Source organism: Lampetra planeri, chromosome 50, assembly GCF_965212315.1.
Source record: "Lampetra planeri chromosome 50, kcLamPlan1.2.h2, whole genome shotgun sequence".
NCBI classification, from domain to species: Eukaryota; Metazoa; Chordata; class Hyperoartia; order Petromyzontiformes; family Petromyzontidae; genus Lampetra; species Lampetra planeri.
In genome coordinates, this window is record NC_136156.1 from 5,828,123 (window position 1) to 5,850,498 (window position 22,376).

General features: G+C 47.5%; 1 protein-coding gene across 2 annotated transcripts; it reads right to left on the reverse strand.

The window, feature by feature from the left end:
* Nucleotides 1-6,308: 6,308 nt before the first annotated feature.
* SLC67A2 (solute carrier family 67 member 2) lies at nucleotides 6,309-14,000 on the reverse strand. 2 transcript variants are annotated; one of them, XM_078616202.1, is made up of 6 exons: nucleotides 13,767-14,000; nucleotides 13,150-13,240; nucleotides 11,340-11,383; nucleotides 10,389-10,584; nucleotides 8,408-8,617; nucleotides 6,309-8,265 (listed from the first exon to the last, which is right to left on the reverse strand). In XM_078616202.1, the coding sequence occupies exons 1-6, from the start codon at nucleotides 13,875-13,877 to the stop codon at nucleotides 7,481-7,483; spliced, it is 1,437 nt and encodes a 478-aa protein (XP_078472328.1). In that variant the 5' UTR covers nucleotides 13,878-14,000; the 3' UTR covers nucleotides 6,309-7,480. The 2 variants fall into 2 exon arrangements, with proteins under 2 accessions (XP_078472328.1, XP_078472329.1); XM_078616203.1 differs by having other exon boundaries at nucleotides 10,457-10,589; nucleotides 13,767-13,988.
* Between the last annotated feature and the right edge of the window lie 8,376 nt (nucleotides 14,001-22,376).

Sequence of the window (22,376 nt, forward strand, 5' to 3'; positions counted from 1 at the left end):
GAAAGGAATGTTAGTGATATGTAGCTGCATTTGCCAAACAACCACGTAGAAAACCAAAGTGAAAACTACATAAAAAACAAAAATATAAACTGATACTTACTATACTCTACAATAAGCTAAGTTTCTAACAACAAATAATAAATTACAATTCTACGTCGTAAGAAGTATATAATATACTTCCATCTAAACTTTATTCTCTTAGCATATACAGTACTATATACTGCCATAGATAAACCCAACATTAAATTATATACTGTATTGCTGTAAACCACCCTATACTTTATACATTTTAATATAACACTATGTATTATTCAACTCACCCTAATGTGTATCGAAATGGTTTATTACGTCCTTCCAATGATTGCTAAGCCTGAATCCATCTTCTCGGTTAAAATTGTCTCTGTGTTTGTATATGTGGATCGCCTCATGAACGAATCTCTCATGATAGCCAGATGGCTTGCAGAGAACCTCCGTCTTGGAGAAGTCAATGTCATGTGAGCCCACTGAGTTGTAACAGTGTTGTAACACTGAGCCCACTGAGTTGTAACAGTGTTGTAACACTGTTACAACTCAGTGGGCTCACATGACATTGACTTCTCCAAGACGGAGGTTCTCTGCAAGCCATCTGGCTATCATGAGAGATTCGTTCATGAGGCGATCCACATATACAAACACAGAGACAATTTTAACCGAGAAGATGGATTCAGGCTTAGCAATCATTGGAAGGACGTAATAAACCATTTCGATACACATTAGGGTGAGTTGAATAATACATAGTGTTATATTAAAATGTATAAAGTATAGGGTGGTTTACAGAAATACAGTATATAATTTAATGTTGGGTTTATCTATGGCAGTATATAGTACTGTATATGCTAAGAGAATAAAGTTTAGATGGAAGTATATTATATACTTCTTACGACGTAGAATTGTAATTTATTATTTGTTGTTAGTAACTCAGCTTATTGTAGAGTATAGTAAGTATCAGTTTATATTTTAGTTTTTTATGTAGTTTTCACTTTGGTTTTCTACGTGGTTGTTTGGCAAATGCAGCTACATATCACTAACATTCCTTTCCTTTATTAACGCTGTTCCTTGCGCCCCCCCCGTGGTGCTGTTGATCCTGCATAATGCATGGGCATAATGGGACTTTGAAACCCCTCCGCCCACCTCCTATGCATTGCCCATTGGTATGCTAAATTCCTCTTCATATGCACATTCTTTTGTTAAGGCGCTCCTCCTCGCTACACCTATATAAGCTCCTAGCTTGATAATGTTCTCATTCTTCGCCTGAGGACGGCTGCTTGCGTTGTGGCCGAAACGTCGTGAGAATTGTTTTATTATGTTTTATTTTTATTATTTTATTACTTCCCTTCTACGTGACTTTACCGAAAGAACCAAGAAGATGAATCCCTGCAGTCACGAAAGCTTTAAATCGAAATATTCTTGGTTCTTTCGGTAAAGTCACGTAGAAGGGAAATAATACAAATAATTTTTTTTATATTTATTTTATTTTATTATTTTCCTTCTACGTGACTTTACCGAAAGAACCCACACTAATTGTTTTAACAACACTCCTACAACATCAGAGTGCAGCGCCACATTAAATACGCACTACAATGACAAGAGTTTAAAGCGATTTGAAGCATGTTTTATTTTCGAAATGGAAATGTGGTTTTGGGGGGGGGGCAGAGCTTTGTGACGTCATATTTGAGGGGGGGTCTGACTTTTTGTGACGCCATGCGACGAGGGGGCGGGTCAAAAAACGTCCAAATCACGTGACGTCATTTATAGACGGCCCCTAACCCGCCTTCCTGTCTTCCGGTAGATAGCACGGTGTTCAGGTGCTCTGTTATATTCAAATTTTCCAGAAGTTGTCACAGGGGATAATTTGCACTACCGGCTTCCCCTTCCAGAAGGTGGCACAGGGGTTAATTTGCACTACCGGCTTCCCCTTCCAGAAGGTGGCACAGGGGTTAATTTGCACTACCGGCTTCCCCTTCCAGAAGTTGTCACAGGAGATAGTTTGCACTACCGGTTTCACCTTCCAGAAGGTGGCACAGGGGATAATTTGCACTACCGGCTGCACCTTCCAGAAGTTGTCACAGGAGATAATTTGCACTACCGGTTTCACCTTCCAGAAGGTGGCACAGGAGATAATTTGCACTACCGGTTTCACCTTCCAGAAGTTGTCACAGGGGTTAATTTGCACTACCGGCTTCCCCTTCCAGAAGTTGTCACAGGGGTTAATTTGCACTACCGGCTGCACCTTCCAGAAGGTGGCACAGGGGTTAATTTGCACTACCGGCTTCCCCTTCCAGAAGTTGGCACGGGTTAATTTGCACTACCGGCTTCCCCTTCCAGAAGTTGTCACAGGAGATAGTTTGCACTACCGGTTTCACCTTCCAGAAGGTGGCACAGGGGATAATTTGCACTACCGGCTTCCCCTTCCAGAAGGTGGCACAGGGGATAATTTGCACTACCGGTTTCACCTTCCAGAAGTTGGCACAGGGGATAATTTGCACTACCGGTTTCACCTTCCAGAAGGTGGCACAGGGGATAATTTGCACTACCGCCTTCCTCTTCTAGAAAAGAGCAGAGGGGTTAATCTGCTCCACCCTCTTCTTCTTCCAGCAAACATCGCAATGTTCAGTAGCTCTCCATCGTCAATCTCACGAGCCCCAACATTCAGGCACCTGACGTTGTTTTCTCAACTAAAATTAACCCTCCCAGTGCCCTACCCGATTACAGACCAATTCAGATCTTAGTGGTCACCCCGTGCCCTTATAAATCTCAGCGTTCATCCTACAAAGTCCGATCACAAGGGAGAAACACAAATAGACGAAAAACGTTGCCCGTATTGAAACGGCTGTTAATCGTATGGACCTAAAAACTCAATTTCCCTGTACAAGAATACGGGTAAACCGTATGGGTTGACAGGTGGTCTGTCTCGTTCAAGTAGTTGCAGAAAGTACGTCGGGAGTTTCACTTCAGAGGTGGATAGGGTTCACGTAGTTTGTCCAAAACCTCGGCCACCAGTGATGAGCCTGGCACGGATGCCAGCCAGGGTCTTGGGGGCCGTCCATATATGACGTCACGCGATTTTAGACGATGTTTTACCCCCCCCCCCTCGTCACACGGCGTCACAAAAAGTCCGACCCCCCCCCCCCTCAAATATGACGTCACAAAACTCTGCCCCCCCCCCTCCCCAAAAATAAAACATGCTTCAAATCGCTTGAAACTATTGCCATTGTAGTGCGTATTTAATGTGGCGCTGCACTCTGATGTTGTAGGAGAAAACATTTATTAAAAAGTCGATTTAATTCAGTAGAACGTGTTGTCTATATTTATACTGGTAGGAACCTCCTGGTTACACCAGCCCACAGGGGACTATTGTGTCCGTCCGTCCGTCGTGCATCCAAAAATGGGAGGGGAGGGTGGGGAGGGGCTGGGTGGGGAGGTGGGGGGTGGGATGGGTGGGGCTGGGTGGGAGGGGCTGGTCACCCCGTGGTGCCCTTATAGAACTCAACGTTGAACCTACTCACGCCGGCTTGTGCCCGCCCTCACAGTCGGCCATATTTGCGGAATACACCACGCCGCCGTTGACCCTGGCCATTGACCGAGCAACCCAACGTTCCTACCAGCTCCCTCCGCAGGAATGTGTTTTAAAGTTGCGCATTTTGATGTGACGTCACATTTCTCAAACCCCCCCCCCCTCGTCACACATCGTCACAAATGTCTGACCCCCCCCCGCCCCCCAGGTGCGTGGCGTCATTTATGGACGGCCCCCAAGGTCGAGCGGTAGCTTCAATGCTGCCTCGGCGAAGTTCGCTGCGTTTCTCACCATCGCCGTGACTCGCTGGCTAGGAGATGTTAACTGACTCACCGGGTATACAGGAGGTCGTGGGTTCAATCCCGACCCTGACGCCTGCTGCTGTATATTTGGTGTATGCATGTTCGCCCCGTGATCTCGTGGATTTTTCTCCGGGTCCTCCGGTTTTTTATTCACTCCACATTTAGAAACATGCGCTTAGAGTATTTGGCTGAAGTCCACTCCACTCCCGTGGCTTCCTGTGCTGGCGTGAGGACGTGACGATTCGGAAATACAAGATCATGGAAAATTTCGCTCTGTCGCTCCATCAAGACATAACGGAACCCCCACGCCCAAGAATTATATCCAGGAAGCCTTCCTGGATACGCGCCTCCGCCATGGCAGCTGAAAATAAAGACACTGGCACTCGATGGCCTTGAAGGGTGAACGGCTACGAACGTGGCAAACGAGAACATCGTATATGGGACCGTCCGTAAATGACGTCACGCGATTTTGGACGATTTTTTACCCCCCCCCCCCCGTCATCACACGGCGTCACAAAAAGTCAGACCACCCCCTTAAATATGACGTCACAAAGCTCTGCCCCCCCCCCCCCAAAATAAAACATGCCTCAAATCAATTTAAACTATTGTCATTGTAGTGCGTATTTAATGTGGCGCTGTACTCTGTAGGAGAAAACATGTATTCAATAGTCCATTTAATTAAGTAGAACGTGTTGTCTATATTTATTTAAAGTTGCGCATTTTGATGTGACGTCACATTTCTCCCCCCCCCCCCCCTCGTCACACATCGTCACAAATGTCTGACCCCCCCCTCCCCCCTAGGTGCGTGACGTCATTTATGAACGTCCCCTTATATCCTCTGTGGCGTGGCTGGCTCCGCGCTTATCCACGACCACCTTCTCGAACCGTCGAGCAGGATCTCGGCCCTAACACGTGACCACGCCTAGACCCCACCTGGGGCCCCTATGTAGACTTTACCGGGCACGTGTCCTCGAGGGTCAACCAGAGTGCCATGGCCTATAGTAACCCAATTCCCTTGACACCCCATCCTGTAGGGGTCGGCACTGCACGCAGAGCGTGGTGCCATCCAGCACTGCCAGTCAGTGCTCACCGAGCCCCTCTAGGCCCCCACGTGTACGTGGTGCCCGCGATGTCGATACATCGCACGCCGTGCCTCTCGTAGCCGGGCATTGCACGGTGACATCCGCGATGTCACTACACTTACATGCCATCGGAAAGTCGAGTATTTGGCTATTGATTTTCGCATAAGCCACTTCGTTGAGCTGACATTTGTGGCCAGGTCGCATCTGAAAAAGAGCTATATAGCTCAGTGGGCCTTACCTGGTAAAATAAAAGTTTTAGTTTATAGTTTAACTCTACTTGTGGTCAACTTGCACTACGGCTCGGGGTAGAACTTTCCGCAGCAGAGTGACTCACAACCCCCTCCTCTACACCAAGGACCAGGAACATGGTCACTGCTGGGCGTCGTTTCTCCGTTGCGATTCCCTGCCGTCTGGAACGTGGCCATCGTCCTCACTGCACGTTTGCAGCAGCAGCAGCAGCGTTCAATCCACTCCGACTTTTAAGAGACACTTAAAAGGCCCCCACCTCTCTCGCCTGGATATGGAGCGACACCTGCCTCAGAACAACGGTCATTTATGTCCATGGAATATCGCGTGCATTACAAATTGCACTTAACTTGCTTTTTTTACAAACGATATGGCCCAGTCCTACAACACAGGCCATCTGAAGGGCTCAAACTAGGACCTGACCGCATGCCCACAAACCCTTCGCTTTATTTTCAGGGCTCGGCTGTTTCCGAAAGGAGCCACAAACACACCGTTTACCAGCTTGGATTCTGTGGCCAGATAAGCAACTCTTTTTTGTGGTTCTGTTGAAACAGCAACACGTGTACAATGCTGTTTTGATAAAAGTCCAAGTGTCTTTCTGCTGATCTGAGCAAAAAAGCAACACTCCTCTCAGCTGGTGGCCACGATCCAGTGGTGGAGATTCCTCGTTCCTGCGAGTTCGTTCATTGTCTGGAGGTTGTTATCGGCATTCAGTGATTCGTCTGGCAGTTGTTTTCCAGTTCTCAAGGTGTAGGCATTCCCCTTTCTATGTTATCAACCCCTCAGTAATCTTCTTTACTCTGACCTCGACTTCATTACCCTTACATTTTACATAGCATGGGCAATATTTCCGTGTTGTTTCTCCATGTCATCTAGTTGCAAGCCATACATATTCTTAACTTCCTCATGATTTATTATGTTTAAGAAACTATCTGGGCGTCCTGTTTGCACCGGCACAAAAAGGTTGCTTTCATTCAACAAATTTTGCAGCAAACGCCCCTCCAGCAATACATCGCCATCTCCTGCGAAAACCTGGCAGGACCCTCCTGGAAACGAGTCATGAGACTCGGTGCGAGGCTTTCTGGATAAACAAGCGTAATGATAAAACGCAAAAATTCACACGTATTAATATTTTTTTCTGTTTTTATCAAGGAACCAGGTCTCACATCGGTAAAGTGCGATCGGGAATACTTGTTAAACCATGTTTGCACAAGAGATAAAACAGTTCCGACTTGCCTTCCAATAAAATCAAAAATTGAAGGGGGGGGGGGTGGGGGAGGGAAACGCTTTCTTTACTTATTATTTATATTTACTACTTTTCATATACTATTTGTGCGCGGTTGCAATTTATTTTGCTCAGTCGGTGTTAGCCACTGAGGTCGTGACGGGTTTCTTTTCTCATTCCTGTTGCCCCATGCCCCCTGTATCGTTTTCGATCTGTTGTAATGTGCCCTCATGCCTACTTTTTTGAGGGTGATATTGGCACGTATAATAATTAATTAATTGACGATCAGCAGTGCCAAAGCTGATCTTGTTATCCACAGCCTTCTTGGAATCTACTGCTTCCACCATTGTTCATTATGCATGATCCAATAAAATGGAATTCAGTAGATTTGAAGCTTTTTCGTGACTGCAAGGATTCATACTCTTAGGTTTTTTCGGTAAAGTCACATAGGTAAAAATAAATAATAAAAATAATAGAAATAATAATAGAAATAAAATAATTAAAAATCTAATACTATAAATAATAATAGAAATAAAGTAATTATTTCTATTGTTTTTATTATTTATTTGTATTATTTATTTTTCCCTACGTGACTTTACCGGAAAAACCTAAGAGTATGGAATTCAGTAGTAGTTTTACTCCTTGCTATGTTTGGTTGCTGATTACTTCCAACCTCCATGACTTGCCTTTGCCACACTCATAAACAGCGCCGCAATCTCAACTAGGCACTTTCACTCTAGATCAGGTCTTGGACTTTATGACCATTTGTCGTTTGTGTATCGTACATAGTCGCGACCTGGACAGCACGATCTGATCTGGGCACGTTTCATATTCGGTAGATTCATCTTTCAACGCTTCTGGCTAACATGCTCCTCGCCACACCTATTCAACTTGGCATTAAACCGACGCTGTCTGTGCAAAACAATTATCTCGATTATATCATCAGTACGTTAATTAATAACAACAAACGTGACTTCTTTAGTGCAATAAAATGTCTCGTTGGCAAAAACGTATTATCTCAGATGAACAATTGCGCACAGGCTCCTGGAAGAGCGCCGTTTCTTTACGCCTGCTAGCACAGCAGCACCCCCGCCGCTAGCTGCGTTTCGCCTTGCGTGCCGGCGCTCTGCTCGGCGTGGCCGCCATCGCGACCAGGGCGCACGCGGCCCCCAGCGCCGTGGGGGCGGCCGCCCCCCCGCAGTGCTGCGCCGCCCCCCCCCAGCGCGGGCGCCAGCACCCTGGCGGCCGACGTCACGGCCTGGCCCAGCCCGAGGGTGGCCCCTGCGCCGCCCACGCCGGCGACGCGCAGCTGGCCCTCCGTGAGGACGACGCGGCCCACGGCGCTCGACGCAGAGAGGACCACGGCGCAGGCGGCGGCTCCCGGCAGCCCGGCCGCCCCGGTGGCCAACGCCAGCATGGCGGTGGCCGCCGCCGCGCACGTGACCCGCAGCGTCGCCTCCGGGGAGGGGCCGGCGTCGTAGACGCGGGCGAGCGACGAGGTAGCGGCGCCGGCGGCCGCCGAGAGCGACACGATCGCCCCCACGAGACGGGGAGGCGCGTCGTGGTGCGTGCGAAGCCACGACGTGAAAGCACCGTGGTGCAGCAGGTACGCGCACGACATGAGGAAGCGCACGGCGTGCAAGCACCGCCCGCGGGACGCCTGCTGCGACGGGTTCTCCTCCTCGTCGTCGTCGTCAGGGAAAGGCGTCTCGGTGCCATGCACCTGATCGTCGTCCCGACGAGCCGGAGCGTCGTGCGGCATCGCGGTTTCCGCTAGGTGTTTGGCGGCTTGAGCCGAGGTCTGCACCCCTTTCCCAGTCTCCGGGTCGGGGTCGGGTAGGAAGAGGCAGACGATGCCTGAACAAACGTGGGAAATTAAAGTTACTCGGCCGCAATCGAATATGAACGTGCAATGGGCACAAATCCAACAACGGTCAATATTATTTTACCCAAAGGCAGTGGTGGAGACGCGCCCGCAGCAGACGCCGCGATGCGTTACCTGCGTTGATGAGAAACAGCGCCGCACACAGGAAGGAGAGGAGGGCGAACCCCCCTGGCCGCTCGGCGATGAGCCCCGCGCACGCCGGGCCCACGACGAAGCCCAGGCCGCTCACGGCGTTGAACCTCCCGAGCAGCACAGGTCTTCGCTCGCCCGGCGCCGTCACAGACAGTAGCCCCCGGCTCAGAGACTGCGTGTGCTTAGACAGACCTGCGTGTGTGTGTGCGTGTGAGATCAACACAGTGTGGGGAGCGGAATTGCAACTGTTAGCGCTACGCTGCGCAACAAACCAAGCTACCCGAGTTCTATTCCCGCTCCCGGCCAACACCAGTGATGATTATCTGAACCGGTCCTGGGCCTCCCCTCGGTCAACTCAGCCTTAAATGACTGTCTGGTGCAGTGTGTAAACATCACCACTAAGGAGACAACGGCGTGTGGTGCTGGCCACCCACCCCGTTGTGTGTCGTGCTGACCTTCATAGGCGCTCGCTAACAGCAACTTCCTCCAACAATCTGCTAAGGCTATACGGGGGATGTTTGTCTTTTGATCAACACAGTGGCAACAGGAAATGGTGCACGGTTCAGACACGCCTATGTGTCTTAGCCCAACATAGCGAGGTGAAAGTCCAGCATGGGAATTTGAATGCACGGATTTGCTGGGCACGTTCATCCTGCTGCGATGAACAAATATCAATGGGGTTGCCTTAACTTGTTTTTTCGAGTCGTTGGGTATTTTTCACTAAACCCTTAAGAATCCTAAATATGACTTAGGTATCTTCTTGGTTCTTTCGGTAAAGTCACGTAGATGGGAAATAATCATAAAATACAATTCTCACGACGTTTCGGCCACAACGCAAGCAGCCGTCCTCAGGTGAAGAACAGGTCTGTCGGAAAGACGCTGCTTGCGTTGTGGCCGAAACGTCGTGAGAATTGTATTTTATTATGTTTAATTTTTATTATTATATTATTTCCCTTCGACGTGACTTTACCGAAAGAACCAAGAAGATGAATCCCTGCAGTCACGAAAGCTTTAAATCGAAATGACTGAGGTACTTTATTTTACCAGATTTTGACCTTTTAAAAACGCTCTTCTTAGCTCAATGGACCTGAGCACAAAATACATTTACCGACCAACGCTTCGAGGATTTTCAATTAATCTTTAACAAAGATCCAATGCCTAAGCGTGGTCTCGCTAGCTACTGCTGGTCGTGTTGTGCCCATTACAACCCACAGCCGCTCCAGCAGTCGTCGCTTCGATGGCCTCTCTCCTCCCACCGCACAGCTCTACCCAAACCAGCTCAAGCCTCACATAAATCGCACGCGACTTCTTTGTGGCCACCCCAGAGGTCGCAACCGGGTACCCGATACCCGTACCCTACCCGATACCCGGCTACCCGTACCCGGCCGGGTACGGGTACGGGTACCCGTTTGCGACCCTGGTGCGGCCGGGTACGGGTACGGGTAAGGAATCAAAACCCGTTTGCGACCTCTGGGCCACCCCCACCCTGAATCCCTCCGCTCTCTCCGCCGCCCCCCTTGAAACCCAGATGCTGCTCCCTGCAGCAGCTTCTTCCTACATAGCCTCGTCTCCCCTGAGCCTTGGGTTCCGTTTCTCCATTCCCTGACTGGCACATGCACTACCAGAACTCAGAATTTCGGTTAGAGGTGAGGCTTTCCTAGGTAAAAACCAACAGAGCAAATAAACAAGGCACTTTCACCAGTTGTAGGCTTTCGCAACCGATATCCATTATGGAGGGTTTTCTTTGGGCTAGGTCGTGTAAATATAAATGTGTCGTTAAACCTGCTACCACCCGAACAAGCCAATTGGTAAGATTTATCACGTAAACAAAACGTGCCAATTAGTGACTAGTTCAGCACACCGGCTGTGTGTTGTAGAATGAACCCACAACATTTACAACGCAGTACGACGTTTCGGCGGTAATCACAACAACCAGCCTCGTCAGGCGAGGTACTGCACGCACCTGTCGGTTGGTCATCACAGGAAGCTGTAACCGTGGCGGGCGGGGATAATGGCAAGGGCATCACTGACCTAACACCGCCCTCGCGACGGACATCCCCACCGGGCTGGTTGCCAGGCCTTGTATGAAGTATCCCGCGGCGGAGGACAAGAGGCACAGCACCAGGCAGCGGCGACGGCAGCCGGACACGTCGCTCCATCTGCCCTGCACACAGTTCCACGCACAGAGACAAAGATCCCTCACCCCCCCCCCGCCCCCGTGTATCCTGAAACAGACCGCTAGGTCAAGTGCTGTTAGCGAGCACATATTGAGGACAAAATGGCACACGCGCGGGTGATCGGCAATGACCATGCCCGGCCGCCTTTGTCTCCCCAGTGGCGAGGTTTACACATTGTGCCAGGTATTCCTTTGAGGCTGAGTTGAGCTAGAGGAGGCCCATGGCTGGTTAAGATAATTTTCACTAGTTTTCCCGTGAGTGAGAATTTAACTCGGCTTGCTGGGTTCCAAGTGCATAGTGATAACCGCTGCTCCACCACTCTCCACACAAAGACATCGACTGAAAACGCATTTCTTGAGAACTGCTCTTTGTATTTAGATTGTTGTCCTTCCCCCGCACCTCCGATTATCACGGTTGGCTAAGTACGGTGCGAAAAGAGTTCAACATATAATATTACATACATATATACACACACGCACACAGATCACTCAATGAACACCCTCCCCGCTGAGTCATACAGAGGCCCGGGGTTAAGTGATATTAGTAAACACATATTCAGGCCAACACCGCACATGACAGGGTGATGTGGCTAGCACCATACCCACTCATGCCAACTGATGTTCGTCGGGGCCAGAAATCAATCCCAAAGTTGTTAGTAGGGTGCCAGCACAATTGGGATTGCAGTCACAGACACACATACAAAACACACGAGCCTGCAAAGTAAAGACATTGCTCACCACAATAGGGCTGGAGAAGAGCTGGAGGAATCCGTACACGGACCCTGAAAATGCACCACGTGCGACATGTACACACGACGAGCTGTCAGTTTTTTTGCATCGGCAAAGGGGCAGCCATGCAATGTACTTGCTCGCACCTTTGCTGGCGGAAGGAGCACCACTAAAAGAAGGGTGCTCTGGAGCTCCCGTCGTAGTTAGTAATTTGGCCTACTCTTCCACGCTGGCCAGACATCCTTGGAGGAGGTGGGAGAACCCACACTTTACCCCGCCACACGAGAACTGCCGGTCGACTCGCCGTGGTGAACCGTTTACACTGCAGGGTGCAACAGAGGTTTCTCCGGTTAGATTGAGTGAATATAAAATACGTCGTTAAACCTGTCACCACCCGACACAGTCAGTTAGTAAAGTTCGTCATGAAAACAAAACCTGCCAATTAGTTACTACGGCCCAACCGTGTGTTGGAGAGTAAACCCACAACAGTAAAAGTTTTGTTTACGTGACAAACCTTACTCATTGGCTGTGTTTGGTGGTTGCGGGTTTAACGACACATTTATATTTACGCGATATAACCCAAAAACACATTTATTATGGATAATATTGGTCGTGAAAGCCTAGTACGTGTTAAACTGCACACAGGTGTTGGGGATGAGAGTAAGAAAAGCTTGCACCGTTGTTTGGACTGGCGACCTCTGGATCGCAAGACTAGTGGCAGCATCCCACAATTATTTTGTACGGTACTCATATTTGAATTCTAAGTGCCAATGTCGAGGTCTGCTAACCAGGACGAGAGGGCTTCAGAATGAGATAACGTGGCTCTGCGCTACGCTGCAAGTAGGCTGCTGCAGGCTGGGGAGTTGCGATCTCTATATATGTACGTATGTATGTTTAACTTCTTTCACACCATACGTAGCCAACCGTGCTAATCGGAGGTGCAATGTAGCCGCAGTGTAACCCATTTATGAATAGCAGAGTGCTGCAGAGTGCAGTGTAGACCATTGAAGGGAAACGGAGCAGAACATACAATTCAGCGTGGAAAGAACCAAGTGCCCCCTGTTCGAACGAGCAATGCGGCAGTGCTGAGAGTCATCCTGAGCCAGTGGTGTCAATTCCACATTGTCATGACAAGGCCAGTCCATAGAGGGATCATTGGCTGAGTCGACTCAAGTGCCCCCAGTGCAGTGTAGTACAGCGTAGTGCAGCGTGTTACACTGTGATGGAGTGTAGTGTGGGGAACTGTGCAGATGTGTGCTGTAACTAGTGCAGTGTTCTTCATTGCAAGGCCTTTAGTGCGGCCGCTGACGTGCGGCCCCCGACAATACACAACATATCATCATCGTGTTGTCATACCCCAATGGTTTCAAACGTGTGGCGGCCCTCACACACTGATGATGGCTTCGACGAAAGTGCCCCTCCTGAAAATTAGTGAAGAACACTGCTCTAGCGTGATGCAGTGTGAGTTGGGGGTGCAGCAGAGTTCGCAAACGGGTTTTGATTCCTTACCCGTACCCGGCCGCACCAGGGTCGCAAACGGGTACCCGTTCCCTGCCCGTACCCGTACCCTACCCAAAATGAGTGACAAACGGTTACTCACCAGTGACTCACGGCCTACCCGTACCCGTACCCGGCCGCACCAGGGTCGCAAACGGCTACCTGTACCCGGCCGGGTACGGGTAGCCGGGTATCGGGTAGGGTACGGGTATCGGGTACCCGGTTGCGACCTCTGGGGTGCAGTGCGTTTAAGTGCAGTGCAGTGTGATGGATGGCGAGGTGCGGGCGCAGTGATGACGCGGCGTGGCACGTGACGCTGTACCCAACAGCCCTGCCACGAGGTGGCTGGCCCCCAGCTGCGTGGTGAGGTGGTGATGCAGCAACGGCACCACCAGACTCACGCCAAACAGATCCTGCAAGAACGGAGGAATTCGGTGAATGGGTCAATCTCTTCGGCATGAACAGAATAGGGTTTGTAATGTACTATGAAGTAGGGCTATTTGCCGATACGTCACCTATCAAACATTGTTTTTATTTTAAAGCCACGAACAGGGTTATTGACGAATGTGTCATTATTTTAACACCGTTACAAGATACCAATTCGGGGTATCGCTACTCAAACTAGCACCAGTCTCATTCTGTCCAGCTTATTTTTTTTTTGTAATTTCATCGCAAGAAATGACATTGATTGGTAATTATACTCACGATGCAATATTTAACAAAACGTACAATATCGCGGATTTCATATCGTTGGCGTGATATATCGAGATCGCCGTGACGTCACACTTCACACTTGCCGCGCATGACGTCACAACGCATCGTTGCCGTGACGACATCGCGCATGGCAACCCTCGCATCCGGCACGCGTGACGTCACCGCCACGTCACCACCACATTTTCCACCCCACCAACCCCCTCTCGAGCCGCGGGAGCGTCTCACCAAGAACCCGATGCTGTTGATGAGCGCGAAGAGCGGCGGCGCGGCGTGTCCCGCGCGTCGCACGCGGCTCATGACCTCGCGAGGCCGCGGCCTCGGGTCGGCTGCCGACATCGCCCCGATGGAGGGGGTCGGTGGGGGGGGTCCAGAGGCCACAGCGCGCGCCGCCGCACCCTTCACCTCCGTGCCGCCTGGTGCCGGCGCGCGCTCATTGGCCGCGCGAGGAGCACGTGGCCTCGTCACGGGGACTGTCAAATATCTGGCAGTTCAGCATCGGGGTTATGTCCATAATAATGGAGGTTTTTATGGTGGAGATCGATCTAACCCAGCATCGGTTTATCCGTAATAGAGGTTTTTATGGTGTAGATCGATCTAACCCAGCATCGGTTTATCCGTAATAGAGGTTTTTACGGTGTAGATCGATCTAACCCAGCATCGGTTTATCCGTAATAGAGGTTTTTACGGTGTAGATCGATCTAACCCAGCATCGGTTTATCCATAATAGAGGTTTTTATGGTGTAGATCGATCTAACCCCAGCATCGGTTTATCCATAATAGAGGTTTTTATGGTGTAGATCGATCTAACCCAGCATCGGTTTATCCATAATAGAGGTTTTTACGGTGTAGATCGATCTAACCCCAGCATCGGTGTATCCATAAAAGAGGTTTTTACGGTGTAGATCGATCTAACCCAGCATCGGTTTATCCATAATAGAGGTTTTTATGGTGTAGATCGATCTAACCCAGCATCGGTTTATCCATAATAGAGGTTTTTATGGTGTAGATCGATCTAACCCAGCATCGGTTTATCCATTATAGAGGTTTTTACGGTGTAGATCGATCTAACCCCAGCATCGGTGTATCCATAAAAGAGGTTTTTATGGTGTAGATCGATCTAATCCCAGCATCGAGTTTATCCATAATAGAGGTTTTTATGGTGTAGATCGATCTAACCCCAGCATCGGTGTATCCATAAAAGAGGTTTTTATGGTGTAGATCGATCTAATCCCAGCATCGAGTTTATCCATTATAGAGGTTTTTATGGTGTAGATCGATCTAACCCCAGCATCGGGTTTATCCATAATAGAGGTTTTTGATCGATCTAACCCAGCATCGAGTTTATCCATAATGGAGGTTTTTATGGTGTAGATCGATCTAACCCAGCATGCGTTTATCCACAAGAGGTTGTTGTGGTTTAGATTAAATCCACAATAGAGGGTTTTTTTATGGTTTAGATTTCATGGTTTAGATTCTAATCCATAAAAACCTCTTGTGGATAAACTAATTCTCGGTAGATCAATCTAACCCAGCATCGGTTTATCCATAAGAGGTTTTAATGGTTGAGATCGATCTAACCCACATTGGTTTATCCATAGGTTTTTATGGGTTAGATCGATCTAAACCACCATCGGTTTGTCCATAAGAGGTTTTTATGGGTTAGATCGATCTAACAACATCGATTTATCCAAAATATAGGTTTCTATGGGCTAGATCGATTTAATCCAGCATCGGTGTATCCATAAGAGGTTTTTATGGGTTAAGAGGTTTTTATGGGTAAGATCGATCTAACCCATGAACACCTCTGTTATGGATAAACCAATACTGAACTGGTTTATCACGATCTAACCCAAAAAAACCTATTATAGACAATATTGGCCATGAAAGCCTACGTGTTAAGCATTGGTTTAGTTTAACACGCTTGCCTTTTGCGACCAATATCCATCATAAATATGTTTTGATATATTTCTAACCCAAAATGAAATATCTAGCAGTTCAGCATTGGTTTAGTTTAACACGCTTGCCTTTTGCGACCAATATCCATCATAAATATGTTTTTATATATTTCTAACCCAAAATGAAATATCTAGCAGTTCAGCATTGGTTTAACCATAATAGAGGTCTTTATGGGTTAGATCGCATAAAATATAAATGGACATTGACATCTCCCCATCTGTTCTTCGCAGTGGTGGCATCACCTTTGCTCTATTTAAGACCGAAACAGGAGGACTTCTTCACGATTCTTGTTAATCACTTGGTGAAGCTGGTTGTTGTTGTAATCGCCAGCGAAACGTCGAGCTCGAATTGTAAATGTCTGTGGGTTTACTCTCCAATATACTGAAGTAGTAACTAATTTGCACGTTTTGTTTACGTGACAAACTTACTAATTGGCTGTGTCGGGTGGTGGCAGGTTTAACGACACATTTAGAGTTACGCGATCTAACCGTTTTTTTTGTATGGATAGCATTGGTTCGATCAAGGCTCACTGCTGATTCATGGAATATCGAAACCCGGTTCAGAGTTTTGCTTATGTTGAGTCAATTGTTCCAGCAAGGGCGAGTACTGATGATACACTGTTTGGCAAAACACACTCCAGTTTGCTTGTGTTGACCCCAATACAAGCGTGCCCAAATCTCCTGGTGAGACAATGAATACCGAAATCAGTTCACTGAATAAATACTGATGACATTATGCACTCTCACAAGGCCTCGCGGTTGGTCCCTGGGAAGTGTACAAAACACTTTTTTCATGTGGAAAGAGATGGGAAGGCGATGTATCGTCTGCTGCTATGGTTAAAAACGTACAATCGGCGACGTTTCAGACAAAGACGCTTCACAGCACATAAACGTGAGTGCCCGTGGTGACAAGATGTTAACTCCCTCGCCTGGTATACAGGAGATCGTGGGTTCGATCCCGACCCTGATGCCTGTATATTTGGAGTTTGCGTGTCTCTCTTCCCGTGGACGGGTGGATTTTTTCCGGGTTTTCCCACCACATTTAGAATCAACTTCACGCGTTTAGAGTATTTGGCTCCTATATATTTGTGGCCAGGTCGCTTCTGCTAAAGAGCTATATAAATCAGTGGGCCTTACCTGATTAAATAAAAAAAATAGTTTAGCCGTTTTTTTTAGTTTACGCTTCAAACTGATGGTGCTTTTTACCCTGAGGTGTTTTTCAAATTTATGCTATGTACAGAACTTAATGTTGGTCACAGCACTTGACATCTGTGAAAAAGAGCTTCATAGCTCGTCGGATTTCTCCAGGATAAATAAATCTGATTCTGCCTTGAGTAATGTTCATTATTCACAATCAGTAAAGAAGGGAACGTTCTGGCTGGAAGAAACCAGGAGACTTTTGGTATTGATGATAAGCTGTATTCGATTATTCGTTCAAAATAATTAATCAGGTGACGTTTCGGGCAACGACCCTTCAAAGCACATAGATATGCTGTCACTATCCTAGAATCTCACCCGTATCAAAAATAAACACCGCATTCGAGATCCAAAATCACCTCACCTCCTCGCTTTGACATTCTTCCTCGATTCTGATTCTGAACCGCATCAGAACACCAACAGGCCAATCTATTTCGTGAATGTAAAATTAAAAACAGACCACTGCAGTTCGATTGTGTGAATGCAACCCAAACGATGTACCAGATCGTAAACCACTATAGTCTGCCCTCCTTCAAGTAGAGGAATAGCAAAACTACACAAACTCTCCTGAAGACCTCTCGTCGTGGCTAGAGACCCCCTCCACATTAGCAGTTCCTGGACGTACAGAATTGCACTTATTCTTAGGTTTTTTCGGTAAAGTCACGTAGGTAAAAAATTAAAATTAATAAAAGTAAAATAAAATAAAAATAAAAAATCACGACGTTTCGGAGGCAACACAAGCTTCCGTCTTCAGGTGGAACCGTCACAGCCACGACAGCTGTATCAAGAATTGCACTTACACGTAAAGCCTTCTTCTTTTGTATGGCCGATGTAGGTGCAGAGCAACAACTACAATTTCACATTCAGGTGGTCAAGCCAGATAACCGCATCAGGAGCAGCGGAGTTGTATCGCTGCAATGTCTCCGTGTTTGTGGATCGAGCATTGCGTCGTGTGTTGTACGATCTGTCCAGTCGCACACTGGAGAGTTTTTAACTTTCCATTTGTGCATCAGGAATTCGCATCTGCCATGGTTTGGGCGGATGCAGTTTAGGGTGGATCGTGAGCTTCGTGGATGATCAAACCCAGGGATATTCTGCGTTGGGTCTTTCACAAGGTGTTTGCGAGTTATTTTGAACTCCATTCAGCGCTCCAAGCTTCATCGGGGTTGAATTCGCATTCTATTCTGCTCGAGGGAAAAATACAATAACAAAACATAGATTATGCATTATGCACCCCACCACAGGGCTGCAGCGGTGCCTGACAAATCCATGGGGGGGGGAGAGATTATGTTCGCTAATTTGCATATTTGTAGTTTATAAAGTAATACCCCTGTCTCATCTGTGTGTTGATATCGGATGTTTAGGAGGTATACGTTCAGATGTTAATATCATGAGTTTTGTATTTGCACGGCACAAAATATTACATCTGTGCCCAACACGAAACGTGCAAGAGGTGGGGCACAGTAGGAAAGCCGAGGAATCAAAATGGGAATTTTGCACAGGCGAGAGTTGCAATTCTTTTCTTGAGCAATGTGTTCGGGAGCTAGATGCCAGGTCTGCTGGCCACCACGAGACGGCTTCAGGAGGAAGTCGTGAGAATTTTTATTTTAATAAAACAATTTTTATTATTTCCCTTCTACGTGACTTTACCGAAAGAACCAAGAAGATGAATCCCTGCAGTCACGAACGCTTTAAATCGATAAGTATGTGTAGTTTTGCTGTTCCTCCTTCGTCGAAGGAGCGGACACCACAGTTGTTTACTTTTATGGTCCATAGTTTGGGTTGCATTGCCAAAATTGCACATACATGACGTCACGCGATTTTGGACGTTTTTTGACCCCCCCCCTCGTCACACGACGTCACAAAAAGTCAGACCCCTATATGACGTTACAAAGCTCTGCCCCCCCCCAAATAAAACATGCTTCAAATCGCTTTAAACTATTGTCATTGTAGTGCGTATTTAATGTGCCGCTGCACTCTGATGTTGTCGGAGAAAACATTTATCAAGAAGTCTATTTAATTCAGTAGAACGTGTTGTCTATATTTATTTAAAGTTGCGCATTTTGACGTGACGTCACATTTCTCACCCCCCCCCCCTCGTCACACATCGTCATAAATGTCTGACCCCCCCCCCCTCCTAGGTGCGTGACCTCATTTATGGACGGCCCCTTTATTTATCTCTATGGGTCTCTATCTTTATGAGTTTCTGGGTTAACGATATGGTCCATATTCTGGTTTGCAAGGTCACAATCGCACAACCGTGGCTTGTCTTTCATTCTTCATACGTGAAGATGTGCACTGTGCAGATACGATGCAGATTTTTTTTAAAACTCTTAGTTGATGTGAGACAGGATTTTTTTGTAAATGATTTATTACACAAACCTCACTGGGTCTCGTGACTTTTTTTCAGGAGGGTGATGCCAAGATTTAGCAGTAGAGGACGATGATTGTACGTTTGTATGTTGAACCCCTTTCGCATCGTATCTAGCCAACTGTGCTAATCGGAGATGCGTGCTGAAGGACAATACACGAAACGCAACATTTCGTTCTAAAGAAATAACTTGAATTTATTTCAAAAACGATTGCGATGTACAGAATACTTTGCATGCAAATCGAGTGATTTGTGGATGTCTTTTTTTTATAACGTGACAAATTTGAACCGTGACGCCACCAGCATGCAATAGGATACTCAATTAGAATTATATAAGGGGATCTTTAACGTCCACTGTGGAGCAGACAGCCCGTATTTAATTGTTACCACACCGCAGTAATAACCGAGGGGGCCTTCAAGAATCGAGCCGACAAATTCTGCTGCAAGCGGTGAAGACGCTACCACGTGGCGATGGTATGTATGGAACATTGGTGTGGCCCCTTAATCTTTATTTGAAACTTCTGCTTTTAATGTGAAACCTACAGTGCACGAGATTTGTATATTTGAGCTAATTCACCGACCAATGTATACCTTGATCTCTCTCTGTGCCCCCACGATAGTGGGGACCGTTCTCCCAACCACCACACGTGCAAGAAGGCGTGGGGGATATTTCCTCCACAAACTAAACGATCAAGGTCTACGCCCGGCTACAAATGCGGTTCAGTGGGAACCATCGGCCCATCACCGATGACCGCCCCCATACAACCGCGTGGGTGTTTGTGTGGAACAAGCGGCCGACTCCGCCGCGAATGCTGCCGTGGAATGGCTCGCAATAAAAGACAAAGATCGCCCGTATAGCCTTAATAGGCAGTTGGGGCAAGTTTGTTTGCGAGCAACTATAAAGGCCGGAAGGGCACACGAGGGGGTGGGTGGCCAGCACCATGTCTGGCCGCCTTTGTCTCCCTAGTGGCGGTGTTTACACACGACACCAGGTACTAATTTGAGGCTGAGTCGACCTAAGGGAGGAGTGGTTCAGATAATTGTCACTGATGTTGGCCGTGAGCGAGAGTCGCCGGGTTAGTAGTGCAGCACGCAAACCGCTACACTCCCACTTCCCACTCCCCACCTGACACACACAGGCCCGCACTGGCCCATATTTCCACAGACACAAATAGGCACACTGGCGCACACACATACAGATACAATCTTAGCCTGCTGCTTTTTACAAACGCTATGCGGAAGAAGAAGACCAACAATGTATGTCAATAGGGCATGAAGAAAGCTTGAGTAGAATACCAGATGAACATATGAGTGTGCGATTTAGACTAAGCCAGAAATGAAACCTCGGTGGCTGGGCCTGTGGTAGGGTGCATGAAGCCACTATTAAACCACCGTCAGGGATAAGGGGCCCAGAATAAAAAAAAAACACTCGAACTTTAAAAAAGTAAAAAAGCCCGATACGAATCTACCGTGCCCAATCTCTCAAAAACCACCCACAGCCGCATTCACAACGTGAAGTTAATGCATACACACAGTTCTGAGAAAGGCAATTTAGATTATTTTTTTGGATATGTCATGAGAAAACAAAATACTGTTAATTGGTTTTCTTGGGGAAAATTCTAGGTACTGTATCGTGCAAGAAGTAGCCGGGGATGAAAGCGAATGAACTTGCACGAGAAATCTGAACAATTGAATGCAAGTGGGAGTATCTGATGCAAATGTCATGGCTAAATATCATGGACAGAGTTAAATAGCAGGAATGATTGCATCATCGCTGACGTCTCTTAAGGATATGGCACAGAGAGACAGTTCTGTTCACCCAAATTAATTCGCACAAACTCTTTAAAAACACTTATCAATTCACATCTCTGCAACCATTTGCATATATTCCTTAAGAGCATGCTCTTACGAATGTATGAACTTCTTTCACACCGTAAGTAGCCAACCGTGCTAATCAGAGGTGTGGGGGAAGGACAACAAACTAAACACAAAAAATGTGTTCTAAAGAAACGAGTTTTGAATCTAGATATAATAGTGGCTTCCTAATATCAGAAAGAAGAGCGTTCCAGAAGGCCACAAAAGCGCATCTGAAAGCACGCAATGCGGTAACTGTCTTTGTTCGATGGCTTGCCAAAAACCACTGTGAGGATGATCGGAGTTCACGCTCCTTGATGAAAAATGAATACGACTCCACCTACCTTATTAAAACCACATCTGAAAGCCTACACGCGCTACGTGTGTTTGTGTGCAATCAATGAATGGGGTGCGATTCTATCTCGGGTGATTGACTGCATCGTGAGTGACACATGATTGCGTCGTTGCACATTGCACGTTGTATATCACGCTGCGGAATCAAAGCCGACAATACAGGAATATCACGATTTACGTTTCCCCCTTTTACGTAATTTCGCAAATACGTCGTCACTTTATTATTAATACCACTGCCGGATTTTGCGTCGCCTCAACCCCACACTTATGTCGCTGACAGCAGCATCGTCCTCGCTTTCTCGTTACCTGACACCTCTCAGCCTTCACGTCCATCACCTATACCCTGTACATCGCTTTGATCCACGTCGTTTCGATATTCATCGTCGCACCTTTCCGGAACGCATCCCTGACATAAACCGGGACATTACTGCAATAATACGGTTGGCTGCATACGGTGCGAAAGAAGTTTCAACATACATACAATGGCGGAGCCAGGATTTTCAGGTAGGGGGGGGCAACCCCTCCAGCAATGAAACATGATATGGGTTGTTAGTAAGTAAGGACTTGTCCCTTGCTTTTTATTCGACGCGTGTGCGGCGATGGCGCAGCCATCGATGGAAGGTCGAATTCGAACCGCGTCGTGTGATCGGCAACGCGCTCGCTGAAGCTGAATGCCTTCAGGGAAGTCGTGTCCTGTATACGCAAATGCGCACAATTCTGAGTCACTTATAACCGCTTTGCCGTTACTTATTGCCAATTATTGACTCAGACTATTGTCCTATCATCTCATAGAGACCCTGGCACGTAATAATATGCTACAAAGTGGTAGTGGGGGGTCGCAAGATGCCGAGAGAGAGAGAACGAGTGAGAGACTCGAGGTGGAACCACGGACAAGCGGGAAGGCAGCAGCAGCAGCCACGCGATCAGCCGGTGGACTCTTGAGTAACATTCGTTGTGGTGGCGATGATCAGCACACAAGAGCACACAGGCACGGAGGCACTCAACAAGAAGCGTCACGTGAAAGTGGTCGTCTTGGTCTCAACTGGCTCATCAACCTCCTTCCCATCATCATAGTTGAACACCCATTTCTTTAAAAAAAATCCT